The sequence below is a fragment of the Lonchura striata genome, chromosome 19, assembly GCF_046129695.1.
Source record: "Lonchura striata isolate bLonStr1 chromosome 19, bLonStr1.mat, whole genome shotgun sequence".
Classification (NCBI taxonomy): Eukaryota; Metazoa; Chordata; class Aves; order Passeriformes; family Estrildidae; genus Lonchura; species Lonchura striata.
The window spans coordinates 1,817,758-1,845,071 of NC_134621.1; the positions used below are offsets into that span (position 1 = coordinate 1,817,758).

General features: G+C 45.6%; 1 protein-coding gene across 1 annotated transcript; it reads left to right on the forward strand.

Annotated features, from left to right (window-relative positions):
* Positions 1–11,124: 11,124 nt before the first annotated feature.
* LOC110474910 (myosin heavy chain, skeletal muscle, adult-like) lies at positions 11,125–25,522 on the forward strand. Its single transcript, XM_077787432.1, has 38 exons — positions 11,125–11,331; positions 11,419–11,562; positions 11,654–11,810; positions 12,375–12,402; positions 12,501–12,615; positions 12,701–12,793; positions 12,923–12,986; positions 13,083–13,181; positions 13,283–13,386; positions 13,473–13,611; positions 14,597–14,715; positions 14,818–14,967; positions 15,482–15,652; positions 16,185–16,498; positions 16,626–16,695; positions 17,357–17,444; positions 17,543–17,660; positions 17,926–18,049; positions 18,507–18,643; positions 18,734–18,989; positions 19,538–19,780; positions 19,876–20,052; positions 20,134–20,279; positions 20,367–20,457; positions 20,546–20,935; positions 21,173–21,299; positions 21,394–21,512; positions 21,767–21,963; positions 22,323–22,506; positions 22,593–22,758; positions 22,924–23,048; positions 23,228–23,536; positions 23,641–23,844; positions 24,128–24,253; positions 24,348–24,518; positions 24,606–24,710; positions 24,849–24,944; positions 25,232–25,522. The coding sequence occupies exons 1-38, from the start codon at positions 11,125–11,127 to the stop codon at positions 25,382–25,384; spliced, it is 5,826 nt and encodes a 1,941-aa protein (XP_077643558.1). The 3' UTR covers positions 25,385–25,522.
* Positions 25,523–27,314: the final 1,792 nt, after the last annotated feature.

Consider the following 27,314-nt stretch of genomic DNA (forward strand, 5'->3'; position numbering starts at 1 on the left):
GATGCTCTAAATGTGAATGTTTAAATGAGAGTTTCATTTTGTCACTAAGTTAATTATAGTCAAAAGTGTGGGTTTGAGTCTTACTACTACTCTTTCTGTTCTGAGTCTATTTCACATTGACCAATTTTATCCTGAATTTAAAACCTAGAGGTTTGACAGGCTTTTTGCTTTTCTGAAGGAAGAATTCTGTTCCAGCTCCTGTAGCCTGGAAGCAGCACATTCTCAGGAGAGCACCTTGTTCTCAGCAGCTCATGACACAGTGCTGTGCTTCAGGATGAAGCCCAAAGTCCTGCCGTTCTCCCAGCCCACCATGTTACTCAGTGCAACAGTCTGCTTCATGAACCTGCAGAAAAACACTCGTAACTTGTTTAGGAGTGGCTGTGCGAAACCAACAGAAAATTACTAACTGCTAGGCAAGTCTGGCAACCCTTACCAGCCTGTCATTATTCATTCCAGAGTATCCCGGCATCAACATGGTATTGTCATGTAATCCTCCCAGCCCTCTTGCCTGCTTTTGGGACAAAGTTTGCTGTTTGTTCTCGCCCAGTGTAGTGGTTTTGGTTTGCTAATTTAGATTTCCCAGTCAATGCACCAATGAGTGTGGTGGGTTCAGTGCTGGCAAATCACTGAAATTTTCACAAAGCTAGGAAAATTAAACAGAAATAAATGAAACATAAAAATGTGGAATGAAAGAAATCCACACCAGAAAGAGGATGTGAGTAAGCTGGAGTGGGAATTTGTGATGGCTTGGAATAGGAAAACAGAACTCAGATATTTGTGGTGCTGAAGAACCACTCAGAAATGGAGAGCTTCAGGTGGAAAGAAGTGAATACCCTCGTGGATGCACAGGATTAGTGTGTCAATGCACAATAGTCCCTGGTAGCCCTCTCACATTCATGGGTGTGGTTGAGAATAAAGCAGGAGCCCCCTACCCTGAGCTCACCCAGGGGATGGGTGCACACCCTCGGGCAGGACCTGCCCGGGGCACAGCTGGGCACTGCTGATGGCACTGAGGGCTGGCCCTGCCCCCCAGCAAACTCACAGCTCCCTCTGTCCTCTCCTGTGCTCCAAGGCCACACCAAACTGCCCCTCAGCCTCCACAAGAGCCATGGCTGGAGGAGGGGACAAGGCTGAAAGGAGCTTTGGAGGAGGCCCATGGCAGGAGGATCAGCCCCTCACGTGTCTCCTTTCGTGCTCAATGTCAAAAGCCCAAAATAGCCCCACTCTCCTGAGACTCCTGTGTGGGGTCGTGCCTGTTTGTGGGGATGATCTGCTTCCACTAATAGCGCCTGAAGACATTCCTGGGCGGGTAGGCTGCCTTCTGGGTGGCAGGGCAACGTGCTGCCCTGGAGGAGCTGGACACGTGTGCTGTGGCCCAAGGCAGCAGCTGCTATTCTTACCCCAGAGAGACTCACTGCAGCCCAGCTCCACGGCCAGCTGAAAGGTTAAATGTCAGAATGGGGCCCGAGTGTGCTCTCCCTGCTCAGAGCCTGAATCCAGAGTGCTCCCCTTTGGAGCCCCTGCAATGGCCCTGTGCCAGCCCAGTGCCATGGCCATTCCCTGCTGGGATGTGCTGTCCCGTGGGCAACACAGCAGCTGCCAAGGTACTTCCAGCACTCACTCAGGGCTCCTGGGGGTGGATAGGGCTTTTCCCCTCTCTTGTAAACCAACAAAAATGCAATGGCTGTGGACCCAGAAGATCATATTTCTGCTTTGCAGATCAGCAAGAGGCCCCAGTTCATGAATCCCTTCCCTGGTGAGGAAAGCAGAGGCTCCAGGAACAGCAGCCTTGCAGAAAATCTTGTCCAGGAGCAGCCTGTTGAACATGCTCAGATCAAATAGAGCTGAACATGTTCAGATCAAATGCACGAAGTGTGACTAGCTGAACTTCATAGATTGTGACTCTTGTTGCAGAAAAAAATTGCTAAGAGAGAGTGAGGAAGAGTAACCACAGAACTGAGGTGGGGTTGAAACAGTGCTGGGGATTTCAGAAAGGGTCTGGCAGGAGGAAAGCAAGATGGATATGTGCAAGGAAAAGAAATAAGTAATAAGACAGCAAAGGATGTGGGGGTGGATGAAATGACAACTAAGAACAGGTTTGGGGATGAAAGGTCAGGGGAAATGTGAGGGGAACTGCTGGGAAACTCTACAATGATAATCTGCAAATGACTAATTCATGCCCCACCTCTACAATTATTTTTAAAGCCCAATTTTAATTTTGAAGAAATAATTTTCTGTATTTATTTTGTTGTTTCATTACTGCTAAGGAGGTACAAGGCTCGTCACTCATGGCCAGGCAGTGCTGAGCAGAGCTCTCTGCACTGCAGAGTACCAGTCCTCAGCAGCATTTCCCAAACCTGGGAACACAAGCTGTACTGGGAGGGCAGAGTGAAAATCCAGACCTTCCTAGAGGCCTGAAGAATTCAGGGACTACTTGCAGGTGGAGCCTGGAAGCCCCCAGCATCACCAGATCTCCCCTCAGCTCCCCAGGCAGAGCAGATAGCTCAGGTTGGGGTCCAGCAGCCTCAGGAGCTGTTTTTCTCTCTGGCAAAAGGTGGTGGTGCAGAGTGGTCCACGTTTTGAGCTGCTGCTGTGGCCCACCCCACAGAGACCTGGCTTGTCACTCTTTTGGAGCTCACCCTGTGGCATGTTTTATGTAGGATCATACAAGAAAAAAAAACAAAAAAAACCCAAAAAAACCCCCAAAAAACCCCCCCCCAAAAAAAAAACCTGGAGCTGTTCTGCTTTGCACAACTGATTTGAGCTTCAGGAGCAGCAAATTGTGTTCTTACCTTGGCACATGACATGAAAGCAGAAAGCAAATAAAGAAATTATTAGCCTGACTCACAAGGAAATCTGTCTTCCAATATAAAATAATGAAACCCTTAATAATTTTCCTAAGGATGCAAAAGGAACTTTTCTGCAAGAACAAGTTCAGAAATGTCACTAGAAAATTCTGCTGTGTATCGTGTTGGCAACTTCTCTATAGTGAGTGTCACTCAGAAAAATTCTGTGAAAATCCACTGGGTTGTCTTAGTCTTGAAAGCCTAATTTTTAAAGTGAGCAGATTTATAGAAAGTCCATATCAGTTTATTTCCATTTACAGCACTGAAATCTGCCCAGAAGTAGGATTTGTGCATCTGTCCCAAGTGAGTGCCAACCAAGGAAGACACCACCTCATTGCTGTCTTTTTTAGGCTACAGTTGCTGCTTGTGCTAATATTATGCACCTAATCCTAGTTCTCCTTCCCTCCCCCTTTTGCCACTTGCCTTCTTTTGACTTTGTCTTACCCGGAGGCGTCTTAGCCTGCCCACCCCACTCCCCTGCTCTGTAACAGGAGCTCCTCAGCTGCTGTGGTGGGTGACAGAAAGGACATCCTGAATGTCACCTCCTGGGCCAGCTCTTCCGCCGGTGTTTGCTGGGAACATGAGGAGTCTGATAACAGCACAACCCTGATACTGAATGGAGAGTTCTCACCCCCAAAGGAAAGTTTGCTGCTTTACCTGTCTCCCCACTGCTCTGTGAGCTGGGCTGTGCCACTCTTGAGTCTCACCCACTGTCATTGAGAGGAACACAACTTGAGAAGCATGCCCAAGCTCAGCTGCTTGTCACCAAGTCTGTTCCCTGTGTGACATGGCAGTAAGAGAGCTGATAACACATCAAACGTGTATGTAAACAATGAAGAAATGCACGTAGGTTGTATCTTATGGAATATCTACCACGGTTCATCAGGGTCTGGGCACCAGTCACCCAGCAAGCTGATTTGGTTGAAGTAGGGCAGAGAAATCACCAGCAGTGACCCACCACATACAGGACTGCCTTCCTTCCACCTTAGCTTTATTGTGTGTTCAGAGGAGCAGCACATCCATGTGGAAGAGGTTTTACAGCGACTTCTGTGAGCCAGAGAGATGTTTGAGAAGAGGATACATGTTTACGCCTGAAAGAATTTTCTACCAAGGTCATTGACATAGAAACCAAGAAAGAAAGAAGGATAAATAAGAGAAACCTACAACTGTCTATTGCAATGGGCACTTTGTTTGTCTTTCCTGACCAGTGAGTAAAGCGTAAACTTACAAATTTTGTAGGAGTGTATAAAAAGCATGCATACTGTAATAAAGCCAGTTTGAAGCCTTCTGAAAATGGAGTGTTACTTTGGATTGTGACCATCTCAACTGCGGCACGTCCATACAGATCCTGCTCGCTCCTGGTGCCCCCCATGGCCCTGAGCACATCTCAATTCCCTGTCGGGCATCAGAGACCCTGACCACCTGAGGAGGAGCTGCAGTGACGTGTCCCCACACACAAGGAGACACCTCTGTCTGTGTAAGGCACTTGAGTCTGCTCTCCAGGCTGGAGGTTTCCTGCTGAAGCAGAAGCTGAGCAGCTCTGAACTCCCTCCAGCCTCCCAGGGCTCACTAACAGGGTGTGCAAGGGGATCTCTGTTGAAGAGGATATCTGCTCTATCCCATGACCATTACAGGCTCCACGTGGGGATACAAATAGGTCACTGAGACCTGAGAAGGCCAAAGGCTTCTTAGGCTTCATATAGAGATAGCAGGAATGTGCTTGTGCTTGTCTCATATTACTGACAGGGACACAGGACACATTATAATTTTCAGTACAGTTTCCCAAGTGTAAGTTGTTTTTTCTCCACTGACATGACGTTTTTCACCACTTTGAGGTGGTTTGTTCTCTAGAAGGCTTCACCACCTGAGTGGGATGTCATGCAGAGGCTGGGTGTCTGGGGAGAATGGGATGATGACAAATGTCTTGGGCGTGAGGGTCTGCCTATTCCTTTGCACTCACCCGGTACAGCCATTCAGAGAGCCACACACATCACCAAAGGGTTTGGGTTGAAGAGACCTTTAAATCTCACCTAATCCAATCTCTCTAACATGGGTAAGGACATCATGAAATCTTATTTCCTTCAGTGTTATGATATCGTCACAAATAACTCACAGAAGTGATGCTAGTGCTGTATCATACACATATTTCTGAAAAATCATGCCTGGCAACTCATAATGAAAAAAAAAAAATATTTGAACCACACCCCCAGATTCCTGTTATGGATATGGAGAAATGCTTACCAGCATGCAGTTACCATTGAGAATATGTCTAGCCTGTGGTAATGAGAATAATCTCCTGTACTCTGCCTGCCCTGCTGCTCCTCACCTGGTGGAGCTCCTTCCTGATGTGATGTGATGCATTTTGCTTCCCCAATGAGTTCCACAGATCTCTGACTCTGCCTGCAGGTCACTCCACTCTTCAAGGACTGAAAGCAACCAAAGCCTGCTGCTTCTGCTGAGGACATTTCAGCTGACATTCATGAGAAGCAGTTTTATGGATTTGGTGTTCGGGAGGGATATGCTTTGGCAAGTGGCATGGAATTGGCTGTGTGTTAATTGAATGAAGTGAAATCAAAGATCTCACTGATAGCCATGGCTTCAGCTGCATGGGAGTGGCCACCTGGACATGTCCATAGCCCGAGGGAACACCTGGAGACTTCCCCAGCCAGAGGGACCACCTTGGAGGGCTGTCTGTCTTAGGGAATCACAGAGCATATAGCCTGAGTAGCTTTCAGGGGCAAAGACTACAAAAAACCATTCTTTTTCCTGCTGCAAAATACAGGTTATTCTTGTGTTTCCAGTTCATGAGCTTGATGAGACTGAATAGGCGGGAGGGGGAGGTTCCCAGTGGCCAACACACAGGAACTTCCCCTTGCCCTCCCCAGCATGGCTAAAAAGTGCCTTCTCACTCCTTATCTCTCAGTTAACTGCTGGGACAGGGGGAACAAAATCCACATCTTGGGCCCTGGCAGAAGGGGAGCAGCTGTCTGATCACTGTCTCAAGAAGGATCTATTTTCAGCACGACTGAATCCTTTCTCCTCCATGGGGAATGTGCACCTTGACAACACTGCATTGCTGTGCAGCATAGTCTGTATCCAGAGATGGTTTCCAGCCTGCCTCCTGCCATTTATCTCTGCTGTGATTTGCTTCTGTGAAGTTCAGTGAAGTTCACCCTGAAGAGATGGAAATAGAATGGACAGAATATTAATGGTTCCCAGGAAACATTGCATTCTCTTTTTTTTTTTTTTCCTTTGCTTTGAGGAGCTTGCGCTTCTTTCAAAAGATTCCTTCCCAGACAGATTTCTCCTTGATGTACCTGGATAGAGGACATATGGCAAATTTTTTGGGATCTAGAGAGTGAAACTACAGTGAAATCTGAATCATCCATTTCAGATTGGAGACTACTTCTTTGTAAGAAATCACTATACCAGCGTCATATAAATGGTACCTTGGTGAAAGAGAAGAGCTGTATAAATTAAACTAAATCCAAAGCAGATGCTCAGTAGCTTAGACTGCTTTTCAGAGATGCTTATGACAGCTGACCAAACGCTTCACTTTCCATGAGCTTTGTGTCACATACTACACCACAGAATCCTGGGTTATTTGCCCAACCTTTTTTTTGCACTTGCTCCTGTCTCCTCTTCCAGCTTCCACAAATGTAGTGTCCTTCCCCTGTAGACATTGACTGAGAGTTCATATACTACCTGTATTCACAATGCATGCTCTTACAGCTACCATTGCTAGGGCTAAAGCTCTAATTTCCTTCAAAAAGATATTTGAAAACAACAACTCCAAACACTGAAAGAGAAGTTCTTGTTTTCTGTGTTCTTATTTTGTTAATGCAAAAGAGGAAAAAATGAAATGAGTATGAATTTAGAACTTTCGTGTAAAAGTAGTTGATGTTTTAACATTTTATTTTCTTTTTGTAACTTAATCAGCAATACAGATAAACATGGCAGTAAGATTCGAGTCTCTGTGATTCTACAATTGCCATTAACATTAAATGTTTTCTGTGTTAAGGACAGTGTGCAGCTGAGCACTGGTGAGGCAAAACCCTGAGGTGAATCTGGGACCCAATAACACAAAACAAGGGCAAAGCCCTGAACCTGGAGAGGAACAAGCCCATCAGTAAATTCTGGGTGCTGACCAGGTGAAAAATAGCTTTGCAAAACAAAGAACCTGGGAGTTCTGGGGGGCAGCAAGTTGAACATGAGCCAACAGTGTGTTCTTTCTGTGAGGAAGGTGAATGGTATCTGCACGAGGAGTGTTGCAGCAGGTAAAGGGAGGTGATCTTTGCCCTTAATTCAGCACTGAGGCCACATATCCAGTGCTGAGCTCACCAGTGTAAGAGAGATACAGCGCTACTGGAGAGGGTCCAGAAAAAGGCCAGTAGAATGAATAAGAGACTGGAGCATCTCTCTCATAAGAGAAGGATGAAAGAGCAGAGGCTGTTCAGCCTGAAGAGAATGATCAGGTGAATCATATCCATGGGTATAAATACCTGGAGGTGCACAGAGGATGAAACCAGGCCCTTTTTATTGTTGCTCAGGGACAAGACAAGAGGCAATGGGCACAATCTGACATATAATTTCCCCTGTGAAAAATCTGGGAATACTTTTTTTCCTGTAAGGGTGACTGAGCACTGGCACAAGTTTCCCAGAGCTATTGTGAAATTGCTTGGGACATTCAAAAGCCATCTGGATGAAAGAATCTCTTTCATTGTTCTGTTCTACTTCACAACCCTCTTCTGAGATTTGGACCATTTTCAAAAAAGTTTTTATGTTCTGTCACTGGACTATGGGGACCTACTGACACTAAATTCAATCCCCAAATCACTGGTGAGTGTCAATACCTGGAGACATCTCAACTCATTGACTGCTTCCCATTCAAACCAGACCTTCCCTTGGCTGCCTGCCCAGAGCTACCTGGCTGTGTGCCTCACTCCTGCCTCTTGCACAGCTGGGTCCACATCCTGCACAGCACAACAGCAAACACCCAGAAGAGCTCTCTGAGTAGAAGGGCTTCATTGTTGGCCACTGGAAAGGCAACGTCCCCAAAGTCAGGTGATCTAGCCCACTACTCTCAGCTATAGGATCATAGAATCATGGCTCAAGGTGGGGTGGGGTGTGGGGAAGTGCTCTGCCTCACCAGAGGCATATTTTCCCCATATTTTTCCCATTTTTATTTTTCTCATATTTTTTCTTTTCAGAGTCATCTGCTGACATATCCTCATGCATCCTAGAATGTCTCAGGACATCAGTCTTTCCAGTCTCTCACACCTGGTTACAGGAAAGTCCTGGTTAGCCAGGGCTGATGATAAATGATGGAAGGTGGCTGGGCAAATTCTTCTCACAGTTTCTCAGTGGCTTCAGGTGAATCCTGTCTGGCCTCACAGACTTGTGAGTGTCTAAAATCAGCAGATTGCTGATTAACTCTTGGACTGCAGTGAGTCCATTCTGCTCCTCTGACTAACAGCTTAAGGGGCTGGTTGCCCTGAGGATAACCACTCCTTCTGTTCATGACTGAGGCAAAGAAGCTGTTTAAGTACCTCAGCCTAAATCTGACAGGATATAAATCAGCTCACATGGCTGTGCTCTATTCCTAAACCAAGACTAGTCTCTCTCCAGCACCATCAGTAAATCCCCTTCCCCTCTCTTCACCAGCATTGTCCAGGCACGTCTGCCACCCCCAGTGCTCTGGTATACCCATGGTGTTTTGGATTAAGTGTGCAAGGTATTTGTAATGAAACAGAAGTGCTGGACTGAGGATGTATCAGGTAAAGAGCATCTGGGACTGCATGCTGACATGATGTGTTTGTACATCCATCCAATTATTTGCACAGGTGTTACTGAAAAGAGGATTTTTCTACCATTTGTAAGTAGGTGTGCTGGTTTCACTTGGAAGGCTTTCAAATCACTTATTCTTCCTAGGGTTGCAGGCATTGGTGAAAGATAAGTTGCCAGCAAAAGCAGGGAGCATCTTCCTCACTGGCACTAACCTGCTGATCAGGAGTTTCAGCAGGTATAACCCATGCCAGGTTTCACAAGAAGAGTTTTTAGAGACTCCCACTTATTTGCAATTTGAACTGTCTGCAAAGAGGCACACAGGCACGTGACTCCGTGTGTGTGTGTGTGCCCACTCTTCCTGATACCCCTAAAGCTGCCTCACATCTGTCAGAGCCATCAACTTAAAAAGTCCAGGTAGAACCTGGACCAGCCTCCCCCTGCTGCAGCGTCTGGCTGACCACCCTGCTGTGCCTGTCACCCTCCTCACCTCTTCTACATCTGCACTTCTGCTTTCAGGGTTAAACCAACAGAACTGCCAAAAGGTTTTAATAATGCTAATTTATCCTTTAACACCCTGTTTTATCTATTGTACTACTGGGATAGCTGCAGCAGAGACATACCAAGCAATCCATCCCAGATCGTGCAGTGAGTCGGTGGGAAAGCCAGCAATAAAATCCATAAGTCCTGAATCCAAGTTCTTAAAGTGCTTTGACTAGTCCAGATTCCCTCCTTAACACCCTTGGAAGATTGTTTATAGAAGATGTATTCATATAACCACTAAGACATCAAAAATTTCTAATTATATCTAGTCATGTCAAATGACAATTATGCCCTTAGTTCAGTTTGCCAGACAATGCTTTACCAAAGAGGGTTTGCCAAAATATTTTTGACCGAAGAAAGAGTAGGCATCTGTAGCATCTGCAGGCGAGATCGTATAAAATGTCCCTGCAACACGTCTGCCCTGGCTCCACAGAAAGCTCCAAGGTAAGAGATGGGGTCTGCAGGCTGCCAGGAAGGGGATGGCAGCCTAATGTGCCACCACATTGCTGCTGCCTCCGGTGCTCCTGTGCAGGAGGGGACTCCATTACGGATCTGTTTTCAAAGCACCTGCCTGTTTTCACTCTTGATTTTTGTGCAGCAGCAATTTGGGAATTGCCATTTGTGTTTTACAGCACTGACCAGCTGCCAGCCCAGAAGCCACACATCTGGTGTCACAGGAGGTAAGAAGCTGATTTACTGATCCTTAGGGGCAGAGACAGATCCTTTTGGGTGGGGTGTCAGGAAGGTTCACTGGTTCATCCTATAAGCAAACCTGGTGGGATTGCAGTAGAAAGTGGTGAGGGTGCCCAAGGCTGTGTTTGAAGCCTCTGAGTACTGATGACAGAACAGAAAATCCCCATGGGGACATTCTTCACTGCTGCTTAACTGACCTTACAAAAATCAAGGGGTGCTGCCTTCTCATCTTTGCTATGGCAGGAGGAGAATGGGACCAGATAAGCACAGCAGGGAAAAATGCAAAAACCTGTATTCTGCTTAAGAATATATTATTTATTAAATCATCTGAACATACAGACCTTCTAATCACCTTTGTAGAGTGCCAGAATTCTCAGCTTTCTTAGATACCCATTTTCTTACTCCAGACAAAAAATGTATTTATTGCCTGAAAAAAGAGGGAATAAATTTTACTAAAGTAGCTAGAGGATTTTCAAGTGAAGTTGGCTAAATTTAGGTACCCTAGATGTTTAATAAATCACTTGAAGAAGAAATACTTAAAAAAAAACTTTTGAGAATTCATGTGTTTCTGGATTTTTTCAGTAAGTATTTATTTGAGATCTTACCAAAGTCTTGGAAATTCCAGTTTCAATGACTGAATTTTATTTTACCTAAGTCAGAACTTTAGGGCTGAAATTATTTAAGTATTGTAGTGAAATGTGACAAATGTATAGAGCAAATTAATTGTGGCAGAATATTAAGAGGTCACAAAGCCTGCTTTTTTTTTTCCAGTAGAGAACTTCATTAGCAAAATTTGTGTAACTACCCCCTACCTTTCCATTATCATTAAAAGGTAAATATCCCACAGATTCATTGTTTTCCAAGACTGTAGTTCACCTACACTACAGTTTTTCAGTAATTTTATTTCACAGTTCATCCTTTTAACAGTTTCTTCTATTTCCATTCCTAATAGTGCTGTCTTACTGAAACTTGATCAACATATTCACTCTTGTCTTACAGGCAGAGCATCCTTAAAGCACCAAATCCACAGTTCTGTAAAGGTCATCAATGAACGTTTGAAGACCTAAACTGCATTCATGAAAGCCTCTTATTTTGACATAAAATTAGATTTCTAATAACCTCATGTTAAAACACCCTGAGTATGAAGAGACACATAGACACAGGATAAAATTTTCCCAAATCTTACAGAATAAATAATCAGTACCATATTTTTTCTCCTCAGAGTCATCTGCTTACATATCCTCAGTAAAGTGCAGACATGGCCTCTGGAGACGCTGAGATGGCTGTTTTTGGGGAGGCAGCTCCTTACCTCCGAAAATCAGAGAAGGAGAGAATTGCAGCTCAGAACAAACCTTTTGATGCCAAGTCATCTGTCTTTGTGGTTCATCCCAAAGAATCCTTTGTGAAAGGGACAATCACAAGCAGGGAATCGGGCAAAGTCACTGTCAAGACTGAAGGGGGAGAGGTGAGTCAAAAACAAGGCTCAAGAAGAACATTTTCTTCCCTCACTGGGTTCTTAGCTGACATATGAGGATCTTTTTTTCCTTGGCAGACCCTGACTGTGAAGGATGACCAAATCTTCTCCATGAACCCTCCCAAGTATGACAAAATCGAGGACATGGCCATGATGACCCACCTCCACGAACCCGCCGTGCTGTACAACCTCAAAGAGCGTTACGCAGCCTGGATGATCTACGTAAGTGGCAGCAGCAGCTTCCTCTGGGCAGCCTCAGGAGCTGCTGGGCCAGGCTCAGGGGAAGCCTGAGTGCTGTGTCCCTTCCTCACAGACCTACTCGGGTCTCTTCTGCGTCACCGTCAACCCCTACAAGTGGCTGCCGGTGTACAACCCCGAGGTGGTGTTGGCCTACCGAGGCAAGAAGCGCCAGGAGGCCCCTCCACACATCTTCTCCATCTCTGACAACGCCTATCAGTTCATGCTGACTGGTGAGTGTTTGACCTCCCTCACAGTAATCTAATCAAAAAAGCCCTGCTGATCTCACTGGAGCATGTGACAAGCCAGTTGGAGTCACCAAGAAGCATGACTGTGAACTTGGTTGGAATTATGTACCAAACAATTTCATGTTAAACTGACCTAGGAGCATTCATGAACTTATCATGGTGAATTATTTGTACTTTATTGTACAAAATTCTACACTCTCCTACTGCAGAAATAGTACTTGACTGAGTTTTTTATATTTTTTCACTGATAAGAAAGAAAAAGTTGTTTTTTCTTGTGTTTTGAACTTGGGTAGATATTTTGGTTTCATTTCTTGAGGAAAAATTATGTGACGGGCAAGTAATACACAGCTTGTCTCAGGTCCAGATATCTCTAACTGTTCAATATATCCATTTGAACTTATGTTTAATACTACTCAGATATTGAAGGGAATTGGGTAGTCTTGGACTTTTTGAAGACTCTCCAACTTCAGTTTGCAGTTTTACTTCTCATTCAGCTTAGCATTACCCAGATCAGCTGCGAACACATCTCTCATTGTTCTGCTTTCACAGATCGGGAGAACCAGTCCATCCTGATCACGTACGTACACCCCCTGCGCGGGTCCCTGCGGGGCTGCCCGGTGCCAGGGCCCCTCCTGCCTCACCACGCACCCTCTGCTTCTCTCTTGGCTTGGGCAGCGGAGAATCCGGGGCCGGGAAGACTGTGAACACCAAGCGTGTCATCCAGTACTTTGCAACAATTGCAGCCAGTGGGGACAAGAAAAAGGAGGATAAGTCATCAGGCAAAATGCAGGTGAGTCAGAAAGGACAGACAGAATGCTTGGCCTGCCATTGCCCTGTCAACCAAACACAGACACTGAATAATGATGTCCCTGCAGGGAACGCTTGAGGATCAAATCATCAGCGCCAACCCACTGCTGGAGGCCTTTGGAAACGCCAAGACCGTGAGGAACGACAACTCCTCACGCTTTGTGAGTTCTTGCTTTGCATAAGATCTCCCCCAATCATGGCAGCACACATGATGCCTGAGCACGTCTTCCTGCAAAGGAGACGTCAGCAGAACACATCCAGGCTGACCTGCTGCTGCTTCTGCTTAACAGGGCAAATTCATCAGAATCCACTTTGGTGCCACAGGCAAACTGGCTTCTGCTGACATTGAAACTTGTAAGACATTCTCCTGGATTGCTCCCATCCCTTCCCAAATTCCCACATCCAGGTACATTCTCACAAGGATCTAACTCTTTCTACCATCCTTGCCAGATCTGCTGGAGAAATCCAGAGTCACTTTCCAGCTCAAGGCGGAAAGGAGCTACCACATCTTTTATCAGATCATGTCCAACAAGAAGCCAGAGCTAATTGGTAGGAGACATCTCTGAGCTTTTGAGAGGAAAATCTCTGAGCAACATTCAACTGTATAACAAGATTAATTTAATTTAACCCATGAACACATTTGTTTTCAGAAATGCTCCTCATCACCACCAACCCATTTGACTTCCCTTTTGTGAGTCAAGGTGAGATCACTGTCCCCAGCATTGATGACAAGGAGGAGTTGATGGCAACAGATGTAAGTAACGTACAGAACAGGTCAGCAGGCACAGATCATACATCAGATAACATGCAAATGTTTCACTTTGTTCATTGTATTACCAGAGTGCCATTGACATCCTGGGTTTCACTGCTGATGAGAAAACAGCCATCTACAAGCTGACAGGGGCTGTCATGCACTACGGGAACCTGAAATTCAAGCAGAAACCAAGAGAAGAGCAAGCGGAGCCTGAAGGCACAGAAGGTATTATCAAACTCAATAATTAACCTTCTGTAAGCCACTACATATGTGGAAGACAGTAAAAGTTGTTCACTGTTGGGCTTTATATCCCAAAGAAAACTATTGTCCAAGTAAAACAGCTGTCCCTTGTCCTTAGTACATCAAACTCCCTGATTTCCGGATTTACATATCTTATGCTATGAACAATTAATACTTTAAACTGGCCTTCATAGTATTTCAAGAAGTAAGGAGTTATGCATGTTCCTTTAGTCATATCTTTGCTGGAATATGGCTTGTAATAGTGAAACAGCCCAGTGATTCAGTTCTAACATGATACACAGTTCCCACAGAACATAGTTCCCAGAACATAGTTCCCATGCACCTCCACCTGTCAGATGCTCAGGGAAGTCAGCTGTGAGAGGTATTATTTCATTCCTTTACTTTGTTGGCACAGGGCCTACAAACCCTGTCTTCAGTTCTGTGAGCAATGTCTCCTCTTGTTAAAGGACAAGGCAGGTGGGGAACACCACTGGTAACAGGATGAAGCCAAATTTTACTGAATGTCAGAAACAAAAACTCAGAAAAGGCTGTAGGCTGTGGATCTGAAAGAGAACAGAGATATTGTCTCTGTGTTCCACTCTTAACTATTTTGTTGTTTTGATCACTTGAATGAGGATCAGTACCTGACTGTTGTCACCACAGCTCCTGAGCTGTGTGTGTAGTGCACACATTCAGACTAGCAAGTTTCAGTTTTCAGTTTTGTGCCAGGAGATTTTTGAAAACTTCATTACTTTCTGTGTGCTGCAGTGAAGAATTCCAATCAGATTTTTTTTTTTTGGAAAAGCTCAATTTGCATAATGGCAAGTGTGATGTTACAAAGATTTCCTCTATGAGAGTCTATCAAAAGTTTTCAAAGAAGAGAAATTGGAACCCTTCAGCCTTTAGGGAATGCTCCAGGATTCAAAGCCTATTGGACATAAAGTTCTTCCTTTTTCCTCTGGCTTTTTAGTTGCTGACAAGGCTGCCTACCTGATGGGTTTGAACTCAGCTGACATGCTCAAGGCCCTCTGCTACCCCAGAGTCAAGGTGGGGAATGAATACGTGACCAAAGGCCAAACAGCGCAGCAGGTAAGAAACATATTGTAACCTGTAACCCTGTGTAGAACGAATATCCTCTTGATTCTCCTCTGCCTCGTATTGTAACTCCGGGTATTTTTGTTTTTCCTGTAGGTGCACAATGCAGTGGGTGCCCTGGCAAAGGCGCTTTATGAGAGAATGTTCCTGTGGATGGTTGTTCGCATCAACGAGCAGCTGGACACGAAGCAGCCCAGGCAGTACTTCATTGGTGTCCTGGACATTGCTGGCTTCGAGATCTTTGATGTAAGTAAGATTTGGTAAGACCTATTTGGAAATGATAACCGAAAGTTATGATCAATTTGAGAGACATTTTTAAAAAGAACATAATATTATCACTTGATTATTGATATTTGTCTTTTTTAAGTAAAAAAAAGGACCCTTCAAAGGACTTGTGCTATTTCAAGATGTGCAAAATCAAAGGTACAAAACTGTCCAATCAAAAAAGTTCATTGTTTATATGATCAGGCCCAAGACAGTATAAAAACATGTGATCATGATATGCATAAGTTTGGGTTTTTTCTCCCTGTAATTAGGTCTCATTTTAAACAGGATGTATAATTTATCTTTAATTTTTTTCAATGAAAAAAGTTTCTTGTGGACAGTTAATTTGATCTTTTTCTCTTTTTCATAATACCATAAAGCAGACATGAAGAAATGCATGGGAAGTCAAGTTAACTGCATTCCTTATTTTTAAAAGATGAGGTCTTGCAATTATTACTGCATCTTCAAATATGCATCTTTCTTATTTTATTTTCAGTTCAACAGCTTTGAGCAGCTGTGCATCAACTTCACCAATGAGAAACTGCAACAGTTCTTCAACCACCACATGTTTGTGCTGGAGCAGGAGGAGTACAAGAAGGAGGGGATTGAATGGACATTCATTGATTTTGGGATGGACCTGGCTGCCTGCATTGAGCTCATTGAGAAGGTATCCATCCTGTTCAAATCAGTTACATGCATGGAATCTCTGTAATCAATTGGTCTCATTTTCCAAAGGGATCTTCTATGTTCATATTTCCCTTGTGCTGGGTAGCCAGGAGCTGGAACAGCACTCCAGAGGTTTCTTCTCAGAGCTGAGTAGAAGGAAAGGATTAACTCCCTTGAGATGTTAAGAGCACAGTGTAGCCAAGGATGAGTTGGTGGCTTTGCAGCAATGGCTCATGTTCAACATGGCCTGTGTGTGCCCTGAGTTCCACTGAATAAGAAGGTAGTGCTCTGATTTTACAGAGTACATTGTCAACACAAACAAAATTAATTTCTATTTCTTTTATGAGTAATTTTGTGTTCAAAAATGTAAGTATCAGTGTGATCAATCCCACTTTCTAGAATAAAATGGAATCAAATAAAAATATCTCCTGATGTGTATCTCAGTCTATGTTCCATTACTGTGCCTAGGTGAAGATCATTATTGCCTTGAAAGATAAATTACAATTGGTTTCTTCTTGTGGTTTCTCTCCCAGCCCATGGGCATCTTCTCCATCCTGGAAGAGGAGTGCATGTTCCCCAAGGCAACTGACACCTCTTTCAAGAACAAGCTCTATGACCAGCACCTGGGCAAGTCCAGCAACTTCCAGAAGCCAAAACCTACCAAAGGCAAGGTTGAGGCTCACTTCTCCCTGGTGCACTACGCTGGCACAGTGGACTACAACATCACTGGGTGGCTGGAGAAGAACAAGGACCCTCTGAATGAAACTGTCATTGGGCTGTACCAGAAATCATCTGTGAAGACCCTGGCTTTACTCTTTGCCAACTATGGTGGAGCAGATGCAGGTTGGTTCTTTGAATTCTATGATTCTATGTTTTCACTGATGTACAGCCTACAAAAAGGAACTAAAAATGTAAAAAAAAAAAAAAAAAAAAAAATCTAAAATCTGTTTTATTTTCAATTTAGCCGAGGCGAGTGGTGGTGGTGGCAAGAAGGGAGGCAAGAAGAAGGGTTCTTCCTTCCAGACAGTCTCAGCTCTATTTCGGGTACAGTAGAGAGTTCACTATTTCTTCCTAAGATGAGGTGTAAACCCACTAATTACTATTGCCAGTCTTGTTTTGGATTTGATCTTGTAAAAGATTCTTGGGCCACATTATGCTACGAATAAATCCAGTTATTCTACTCATACTTCATTTCAATAAATGCACAGTTTTTCCATTTGTTTAAGGCTAGGATTCATCTCACCATACCCTACAAGATAAATGTATAATCTAGACACTTAGAACTCTGCTTGTTGTTTTTTCTCTTTTGCATTCAGTAGGGAAAACACAAGGGTTTTATGTAGTCTGCTCCATATGACCCAACCTAAATGCCTACTGCAGAATGCTTCACACCACCTTCTAGGGGTACTGCTTTATCTCTCTGGGTACATCCAATGGAAGATGGATATCCTTTCAAATGAAGGCGTTCCACTAGAGACAGTGAAATTTATTAAAATTATATATTTAAGAGTACAGTCTTTCCTAAATGTTGCTCAGATTGCTAAGTTAATTATTGCAAAGATCTGTGGAAAGTCAGAAAAACTGATGCAGAGAGCTTGAGTGCAGGGTTCTGCTAGTTTTTGCATAGTATCTCATTTCAGAGGACTTGATGCCTACAGCAGAAATAAAATTTGCTAATATCAGCTTTTCTTAATGACTCTCCCAGGAGAATTTAAACAAGCTGATGACCAACCTGAGAAGCACCCACCCCCATTTTGTACGGTGCATCATTCCAAATGAAACTAAAACACCTGGTAAGAGACTTACATGTATATTGAAGGTTTTCAGTGTGGTGCAGCTCTTCCCCACTGTATTACAGAACATGGCATGTATTTCTGCTCTGCATTGCCAGGTGCCATGGAGCACGAGCTGGTGCTGCACCAGCTGCGCTGTAACGGCGTGCTGGAAGGGATCAGGATTTGCAGGAAAGGATTTCCCAACAGAGTCCTGTATGCAGATTTTAAACAGAGGTCAGACTTCATCCTCTTACTGGATCACCTTGTCCATCTTAAATAGCTTTTGAAATCTAACCTTCCCCTCCTGAGCCTAAAGCCTTCTCTAAAGTTTCAGTTTAACAAGTGCCGTTTGTTCTCAACAGTTCTTAAGACTCTTTCTTGCTATGTATGCACCAACTGGTCTCAACAACAGACTTCTTCATATTCATAGAATCACTTAGGCTGGAAAAGACCCTTAACATTCTGCAGTTCAAAGCAAGTCCTTCCATTTTCTCCTCAGATACAAAGTATTAAATGCCAGTGCTATCCCAGAGGGACAGTTCATTGACAGCAAGAAGGCTTGTGAGAAACTTCTTGGATCAATTGATATAGACCATACTCAATACAAATTTGGTCACACTAAGGTAAAAGATCTGTATGCTTCAAGAGTTACATGGTTTTGGTTTGCATGGCTTGATACTGACACTCAGATATTCCAGATAGCACATGAAATGATCCAATATGGTATAAGAAAGACTGTAAAATAAATCAACCAGATTCTGAAATTACTCACCACTTGAATAAATTGAAATTCATGGTCCTAGGATGATTTAATTAAGCGTTAATCAAGTTCCTAATTTAAGACAAAGTTTTAGAATAAAAGAGTCAAGTGTGAATAAAAATAAAAGAAAAATGTCTGGCTGTTTAAGTAAGTTCCTCAACTGCAAGTAACAAGAAGCTTGGAGTTTTTTATAAAAGAGTGTCTGCCACTACCTATATTCTTTGTGGTTTTGCTATTAACTTCCATAGTGTATGTCATGGGTTATCAGGTTATGTTAAACAAGTACAGATACTGCACCTGTTTCCTTATTCTCACCTAAGGTGTTCTTCAAAGCTGGGCTGGTGGGCCTTTTGGAAGAGATGAGGGATGAGAAGCTGGCACAGCTCATCACCCGCACCCAGGCCAGGTGCAGGGGCTACCTGATGAGGGTGGAGTACCAGAAAATGGTGGAGAGAAGGTAAACTTTTCTTCAAATCAGGTTCACTCTACTTGGCTTATTGTGTCATCATGGTGTAAATACTGAATATTACTTCGACTTACCTTTTAGGGAGTCCATCTTCTGCATCCAGTACAACATTCGTGCATTCATGAATGTCAAACACTGGCCATGGATGAAGCTGTTCTTCAAGATCAAGCCCTTGCTGAAGAGTGCAGAGTCTGAGAAGGAGATGGCAAACATGAAACAGGAGTTTGAGAAAACCAAGGAAGAGCTTGCGAAGTCTGAGGCAAAGCGGAAGGAACTTGAGGAGAAAATGGTGAAACTGGTGCAGGAGAAAAATGACCTGCAGCTCCAGGTTCAATCTGTGAGTACCACCAGTCAACATTATCCTCATTATACTGTGACTACAGTTGCTATTTACAAGCATGTTTTCAAACCACATAGAATCTTTGATTTAGTTCAGGTGAGTTGTAATTCTTTAAGTGGTGCTCTCAAAGGTATAGCTTGCTTCTATAAGGACTGTAAGAAATCTGTAGTCAAAATACTACACGGATGACACTTTTCTACAGTGTACACTGAGATATCCTTCTTATCATGCACTTTGATCCAATGTTTAATATTACAAGATAATATTGGATTATATGCCCTGCACAAATACATAAATACTCATTATGCATATACTCAATCTCCTTTTCAAGTAGATTAAAAAGGAATTTACTTGGTTTTAGCTTTTAAATCTGGCTGTTTCAAAATCAATAACATAAAATCAATTCAATATAATATGTCCTTCTGTTGGAACATGAATCAAATTTTAAACTAGAAAACTGCTATCCAAGGCACTGCAATATGAAGATTAAGTATCTCAGTATTCCCTGAAAAAGCATATCCCTAAAAATGGCATCTCTCTATCAGGAAGCTGATGCTTTGGCTGATGCTGAGGAAAGGTGTGACCAGCTCATCAAAACCAAAATCCAGCTGGAAGCCAAAGTCAAGGAGGTGACTGAAAGGGCTGAGGATGAAGAAGAAATTAATGCTGAGCTGACAGCCAAGAAGAGGAAGCTGGAGGATGAATGTTCAGAGCTGAAGAAAGATATTGATGACCTTGAGCTAACACTGGCCAAGGTGGAGAAGGAAAAACACGCCACCGAAAACAAGGTATGAGGTAGAACCTGTCACTCACACTCTGGAAAGATTTGTTAGAAAGTTTTAAGCACCATTTTCTGTCTGGACTTGCTTCTTTCTTCTCAAAGGTGAAAAACCTGACTGAGGAGATGGCAGCTTTGGACGAGACCATTGTGAAGCTGACAAAAGAGAAGAAAGCCCTCCAAGAGGCCCATCAGCAGACCCTGGATGACCTGCAGGCAGAGGAAGACAAAGTCAATACTCTGACCAAGGCGAAGATCAAGCTGGAACAGCAAGTGGATGATGTAAGCACACACAGAGCAGGAACAGGACAGGTATGGAGCTAGACCTGGCTGGCAGAGCCCTGATGGTCTTGTTGTGTTTAGCTGGAAGGGTCCCTGGAGCAAGAGAAGAAACTGCGCATGGACCTGGAGAGAGCTAAGAGGAAGCTGGAAGGAGACCTGAAGCTGGCCCAGGACAGCATCATGGATTTGGAGAATGATAAGCAGCAGCTGGATGAGAAACTGAAGAAGTAAGTGTGGCTCTGGGGCACCTGAGTGCTGGGCTGGAGCACTTGTCTCTTTGCTTTGAGCTCTAACATGGTTCACTTGGCCCAAAGGAAAGACTTTGAAATCAGCCAGATCCAGAGCAAGATTGAGGATGAACAACTTCTAGGCATGCAATTTCAGAAGAAGATCAAGGAGCTGCAGGCAAGTCTCTGTTCCTTCCCCTGCCTTGTTCAGGCTCAGCTCAGGCAGGAGGAGGGCACGGGTGTGAAGGGTCCCTGGTGTTCTGCAGGCCCGTATTGAGGAGCTGGAGGAGGAAATTGAGGCAGAGCGAACCTCTCGTGCTAAAGCAGAGAAGCATCGCGCTGACCTGTCCAGGGAGCTGGAGGAGATCAGCGAGCGCCTGGAAGAAGCAGGAGGGGCCACAGCAGCTCAGGTGGAGATGAACAAGAAGCGAGAGGCAGAATTCCAGAAGATGCGCCGTGACCTGGAAGAGGCCACGCTGCAGCACGAAGCCACGGCTGCCGCCCTGCGCAAGAAGCACGCGGACAGCACAGCTGAGCTGGGCGAGCAGATCGACAACCTGCAACGCGTGAAGCAGAAGCTGGAGAAGGAGAAGAGTGAGATGAAGATGGAGATTGATGACTTGGCCAGTAACATAGAGTCTGTGTCTAAAGCCAAGGTACACAATTATTTTTATTAGGAATTTGATAGCAATATGGTATTTTTTCTTCAAACTTATATGATTTAATTTTTATCAGGTTGTATTATAAATGATTTCTCCAAATCTCATGTGTAAAATTGTAGGCACATGTGCAGTCCCAAGATGTCAACTGCATCTTCAGGACATATTTTACTGCTAAAAGAAGGCAGGATCAAGGCATTTACTAATTTTTTTTAATGTGCAATTGATATCTAGGCAAATCTGGAGAAGATGTGCCGCACACTGGAAGATCAGCTGAGTGAATATAAAACAAAGGAGGAGCAGAATCAGCGCATGATTAGTGATCTTAGTGCTCAAAGAGCTCGTCTGCAGACAGAATCTGGTACAACCCTTCCATCTGTAATTTGGAAATGGGAGGAATCTATAAATTGCTCTCTTGGATATTAAAATGTCGTCTCAATTATAAACTTTTTCAGGTGAATTTGGACGCCAGGTGGAAGAAAAAGATGCTTTAATTTCTCAGCTGTCTAGAGGGAAACAGGCTTTCACCCAGCAGATTGAAGAACTGAAGCGGCAGCTAGAAGAAGAGATAAAGGTGAAGATACTCACGTACATATGAAATAAATATTTGACATATTATTGGTTTTTGTGAAGTCTTCAAGGCTTCGAAAGGTGATCCAATTAAAAGTTGAAACCATACCCTAGACCCTTGCAGTGCAGGACTCCCATGTTTTTATGAGGCAGTCAGTTAACTACGATCAACTTTGGGATGTATATCAGTGTATATGTTCCAGTAACAGAAACTTCCCAGGAAACATATACTTCTTATTGCCATATTTTTGCCCCCAGGCCAAGAACGCCCTGGCCCACGCCCTGCAGTCCGCTCGCCACGACTGTGACTTGCTCCGGGAACAATATGAGGAGGAGCAGGAGGCCAAGGGGGAGCTGCAGCGAGCCCTGTCCAAGGCCAACAGCGAAGTGGCCCAGTGGAGAACCAAATACGAGACGGACGCGATTCAGCGCACGGAGGAGCTTGAGGAGGCCAAGTACGTGGGGAAGCAGGATGGCAAATGACTGGAGAAAATGGAGGATAGTCCACAGAAATTAGAATGTCTGAGAGTGGGCTAAGACAAGAATGGGATGAAGGCAAGGATACAGGTTTGTAAAAAAGGAGAGAGAGGAAGGCAGAGAAAAAGTGTAGATAGGAAGTGAAAATATAGGCTTTAGGACTAGAAGTGCTAAGAGAGGCCTAATAGGTGATAGGACACAGCAAAATATAAATCTTTATATAGCTGTGAATAGTGCTCAGTTGAAAACCCTTAAAGTGATCAGCTAACCTCTCATGACAGAATAGACCTGACGCCATTCCAAGCTCTAACGTGCAACTCTGCTTCTCTCCTCCCAGGAAGAAACTGGCCCAGCGCCTGCAGGATGCAGAGGAACATGTTGAGGCTGTTAATGCCAAATGTGCCTCCCTGGAAAAGACAAAGCAGAGGCTGCAGAATGAAGTGGAGGATCTTATGATAGATGTGGAGAGATCCAATGCTGCTTGTGCTGCTCTGGATAAGAAGCAGAAGAACTTTGACAAGGTCTTTTGGCCTCCAGCACCAGCACTCCTGGCCAGAGCATGGCCCCGTGATGGCCACAGCCCTACTCACACCCCATTTCTCTTCAGATCCTGGCAGAATGGAAGCAGAAGTATGAGGAAACGCAGGCTGAGCTGGAGGCCTCGCAGAAGGAGTCGCGCTCTCTCAGCACGGAGCTGTTCAAGATGAAGAATGCCTATGAGGAGTCCTTGGACCACCTGGAAACAATGAAGCGGGAGAACAAGAACTTGCAGCGTAAGTCCCTCTGCTCCTCCCTGGTCTTTCTCACTATCAGCCATCACCTCCATTGGCCATGGGTCTGTGCCCGCAGGTCTGCAGAGCTGCCTGTCACCTTGGTGGGACAGGGTCCTTCCCATTCTTCTCCGTGCCTGAACATGCCATTGATCTTTGTTCCCACAGAGGAGATTTCCGACCTCACGGAGCAGATAGCTGAGCAAGGAAAAGCAATTCATGAGCTGGAGAAAGTCAAGAAGCAGATAGAGCAGGAGAAATCTGAAATTCAGGCTGCTCTGGAGGAAGCTGAGGTACATGACCACTGGTGTCTGCAGTAAAGATATGATGAAATAGTGCTGAAAAGGCCTGGGTTGTCCTCTCTTCTGGCTGGGGTGTGCAGACGGCTGAGATATCACAAAATATTTTGCAATTCTGTAAAAGGAAGCAGTAGTTTTATTGGTGTTATCAATGTGTGTGTCCACTTCTCCAGGCCTCCCTGGAACATGAGGAGGGGAAGATCCTGCGCCTGCAGCTTGAGCTCAACCAGGTGAAGGCTGAGATTGACAGGAAGATAGCAGAGAAAGATGAGGAGATTGACCAGATGAAGAGAAACCACCTGCGAGTCGTGGAGTCATTGCAGAGCAGCTTGGATGCTGAGATCAGGAGCAGGAATGAAGCCCTGAGGCTGAAGAAGAAGATGGAGGGAGACCTGAATGAAATGGAGATCCAGCTGAGCCATGCCAACCGTGTGGCTGCAGAGGCACAGAAGAACCTGAGAAATACTCAGGGAGTGCTCAAGGTCTGCTCAGCAAAGCAACAGAAAAGAGAAAAATTATATCACTGACATTTTTGTCACTCAAGTGCACACTTACTCTTGGCGATTTCTTTTCTCTATCTTTGCAGGACACACAGATCCATCTGGATGATGCTCTCAGGACACAGGATGACCTGAAGGAGCAGGTGGCCATGGTGGAGCGCAGAGCAAACCTGCTGCAGGCTGAAATTGAGGAGCTCCGGGCAGCCCTGGAGCAGACAGAGCGGTCGAGGAAATTGGCTGAGCAGGAGCTTCTGGATGCCACTGAACGTGTACAGCTCCTCCACACCCAGGTCAGGGCAGGGAGCAAGGAGCTGTGTTGACACTGAGCAAACACAGAGGGCTGGAATTTACCAGAGAACCAGCAGCACTAGAAAGGTCTCTGCTGCTGTCCCCAAGGAAAGGTGTGCTTTGCATCCGTTCCCCAAGCCCATGCCTGACATTTTGTAAACAACCATTGTAAAAATTATTCAGTGTAAGATTTGGAAGCTGGAAGGGGAATGTCTTTGTTCTGGTAGAGGGTTCTTATGGCGGGTTGTAGAATTCAACTCTTGCCATGTCCTTCCCATTGCACAGAACACCAGCCTGATCAATACCAAGAAGAAGCTGGAAACGGACATTGCCCAGATCCAGGGTGAAATGGAGGATACCATCCAGGAAGCCCGCAATGCTGAGGAGAAGGCCAAGAAGGCCATCACAGATGTGAGTTGGACACTCCTGGCATTGCTGACGGTGAATGTACTCTCCCCAAAATATCTCCAGTCCTAAAATGGCTTTGACCTTTTGCTCTGATCAGGCGGCCATGATGGCAGAAGAGCTGAAGAAGGAGCAGGACACCAGTGCCCACCTGGAGAGGATGAAGAAGAACCTGGACCAGACGGTGAAGGACCTGCAGCTTCGTCTGGATGAGGCTGAGCAGTTGGCACTGAAGGGAGGGAAGAAGCAGATCCAGAAGCTGGAGGCCAGGGTGTGTAGGGCTGGGGCTGTGCCTGAGTGAGCGTGTCCTTGGAGAGACATTGCCAGGGAAGCTGCAGGGATGGGCTTGTCCTTGCAGGTGCGGGAGCTGGAAGGGGAGGTTGATGCTGAGCAGAAGCGCAGCGCTGAAGCCGTGAAGGGCGTGCGCAAGTACGAGCGGAGGGTGAAGGAACTCACCTACCAGGTAAGGCAGGAACTCTGCTCTCACAGGGCTTTCCCACAGTGAGTCACATCTTGTACACACCGTCCCCAAGGGAATTGTTAATGTCATGTGATGCAGAACCAAGAACTGAATCTCTTTCCTGTTTGTCAAACACTCTAGTCAGAGGAAGACAGGAAGAATATTCTCAGGCTGCAGGATCTGGTGGACAAGCTGCAAATGAAAGTGAAATCCTACAAGAGACAATCTGAGGAGGCCGTAAGTATCTCTCTGAGTACTTGGTAAGAACCCCTGTCCCAGAGAGTAGTTTGGCCACTGAGGAGACAGATATCCGAAATTTAGTAGATGCCAATGGAGATGCTCACCAATTTCAAAGTCTTTCAAGGGGATACATGAGAATGACCCCAAGATCTCATCAATCCCACTGTGAGACTTCGTACAAGCAGTGGTGGGTGGAGTTTGGAGGTTTGTGACTTTGCCCACGCCAAGGCCCAGGAGGAATGAAAACCCCAAACTTCTCCCTACTGACTCTTTCTCCCTCCCAGGAGCAGCTGTCCAATGTCAACCTCTCCAAGTTCCGCAAGATCCAGCACGAGCTGGAGGAAGCCGAGGAGCGGGCTGACATTGCAGAGTCACAGGTCAACAAGCTCCGAGCCAAGAGCCGGGAGTTTCATAGGAGGATAGAAGAGGAAGAGTGAGAATGTCACAAGGCACAAAAGTGACCTGAGGGCTGCACAAAATGTGAATCTCTAGGTCACTTTCCTTCTGCCATGAGCCTTTGTACCCACCTCAGTGTCTAGTGAATAAAGACTGTAGTAGATTCCTCTGCATACACACTATGGCCAGTGGTTTTGTTCTTCTTGGGGTTTGTTTTCATCTAGAAATTGCATTGCACAAGAAGTTTCCTTACTTTTTCTCTCTGTGACAAGGGAGAAACTGGTGCCAGTGCTGGATTGAGGATCTGCAATCTCAGAGGCTGGCCATTGCTGTGGAGGCTCCTGAAAATCCAGCCTGTGCTCTCTCCTGTCTCCAGCAGCTCTTTGTCCAGCTCCTGCCTTCACATCCTCCTGATGCTTCTCCCATTGTTGTTTCAGCACAGCCTTTTTCCCATGGGAGAGTCAAGAGAGAGTCCTTTTGCTTTTTCCTTTTCCTACTCTTGTTTGTGATGCTGATTCTCACAAACCCGAAACACCATTTATGGTTCTGTCAACAGTCTCAACACTGAAGGTAGGTTGAAACTGACCACTCTGCTATTTGTTTTTTACACTCATAACAGCAATATCCCAAGGGCTCTCACCTTACCTGGCTCCCAAGTGCAGCCTCACCAGCACACCAGCTTTTGCTGGAAGTCCAGCCTGATTCCAGTGTCACTGACCAGCAGTGATGAGCAGAATCTGTTGGTGTTGTCTGTGGAGAGAAATGGGAGATGGTTCTTTAGGAGTAGACCTCAGCTTTCGATCCCAGACCTTCAGAAAGCCACCCAAGGCCTTGCAGAGATGTCAGACTAGTACTCCCTTCTCAAGATACTGCACAACTTTTCCCAAGGGCTACGTAGCAGACTCCCAACCTTCTTCTTCCCTCCTCATTCCCTGCAGTCTTTCTCCTTGCCTCACCGTGTGCATTGTTCTGTCACTACAGCCAGGGCCTCATGGCATGAACCTTTGCCTGCCCAAGCCCACCTAGAAGCCAGCTGCTCCTCTTGGGAGCAGTCCCACCTGGGCATATCTCCAAAGCTTCAAGTGGGTCTGGGTAGAGTCCAGATGGCACAAAAAATCTGTGAGTATCCCTGTTGGCTGCAATGCCTGGTAAAAGCATTAACTTCACAGACACAGGGATGGGTGCACACCCTCAGGCAGGACCTGCCCGGGGCACAGCTGGGCACTGCTGATGGCACTGAGGGCTGGCCCTGCCCCCCAGCAAGCTCACAGCTCCCTCTGTCCTCTCCTGTGCTCCAAGGCCACACCAAACTGCCCCTCAGCCTCCACAAGAGCCATGGCTGGAGGAGGGGACAAGGCTGAAAGGAGCTTTGGAGGAGGCCCATGGCAGGAGGATCAGCCCCTCACGTGTCTCATTTCGTGCTCAATGTCAAAAGCCCAAAATAGCCCCACTCTCCTGAGACTCCTGTGTGGGGTCGTGCCTGTTTGTGGGGATGATCTGCTTCCACTAATAGCGCCTGAAGACATTCCTGGGCGGGTAGGCTGCCTTCTGGGTGGCAGGGCAACGTGCTGCCCTGGAGGAGTTGGACACGTGTGCTGTGGCCCAAGGCAGCAGCTGCTATTCTTACCCCAGAGAGACTCACTGCAGCCCAGCTCCACGGCCAGCTGAAAGGTTAAATGTCAGAATGGGGCCCGAGTGTGCTCTCCCTGCCCAGAGCCTGAATCCAGAGTGCTCCCCTTTGGAGCCCCTGCAATGGCCCTGTGCCAGCCCAGTGCCATGGCCATTCCCTGCTGGGATGTGCTGTCCCGTGGGCAACACAGCAGCTGCCCAGGTACTTCCAGCACTCACTCAGGGCTCCTTGGGGTGTGTGGGGCCCTCTCATTTTAACCAGCAAATGGAAAAGAGAGGAAGGGGTCTAACTCTGGAAGTGGAGTTGCCATCCTGGAGTCCCTGTCTGGTGAGGATGAAGGC

Coding starts and splice junctions, on each gene's coding strand:
- LOC110474910 (XM_077787432.1), top strand. CDS start 11,125: ATGGCCTCTGGAGACGCTGAGATGGCTGTTTTTGGGGAGGCAGCTCCT. Junction 11,563..11,653: donor ACGCAGCCTGGATGATCTAC/GTAAGTGGCAGC, acceptor CCTTCCTCACAG/ACCTACTCGGGTCTCTTCTG. Junction 22,507..22,592: donor AGCAGAAGAACTTTGACAAG/GTCTTTTGGCCT, acceptor ATTTCTCTTCAG/ATCCTGGCAGAATGGAAGCA.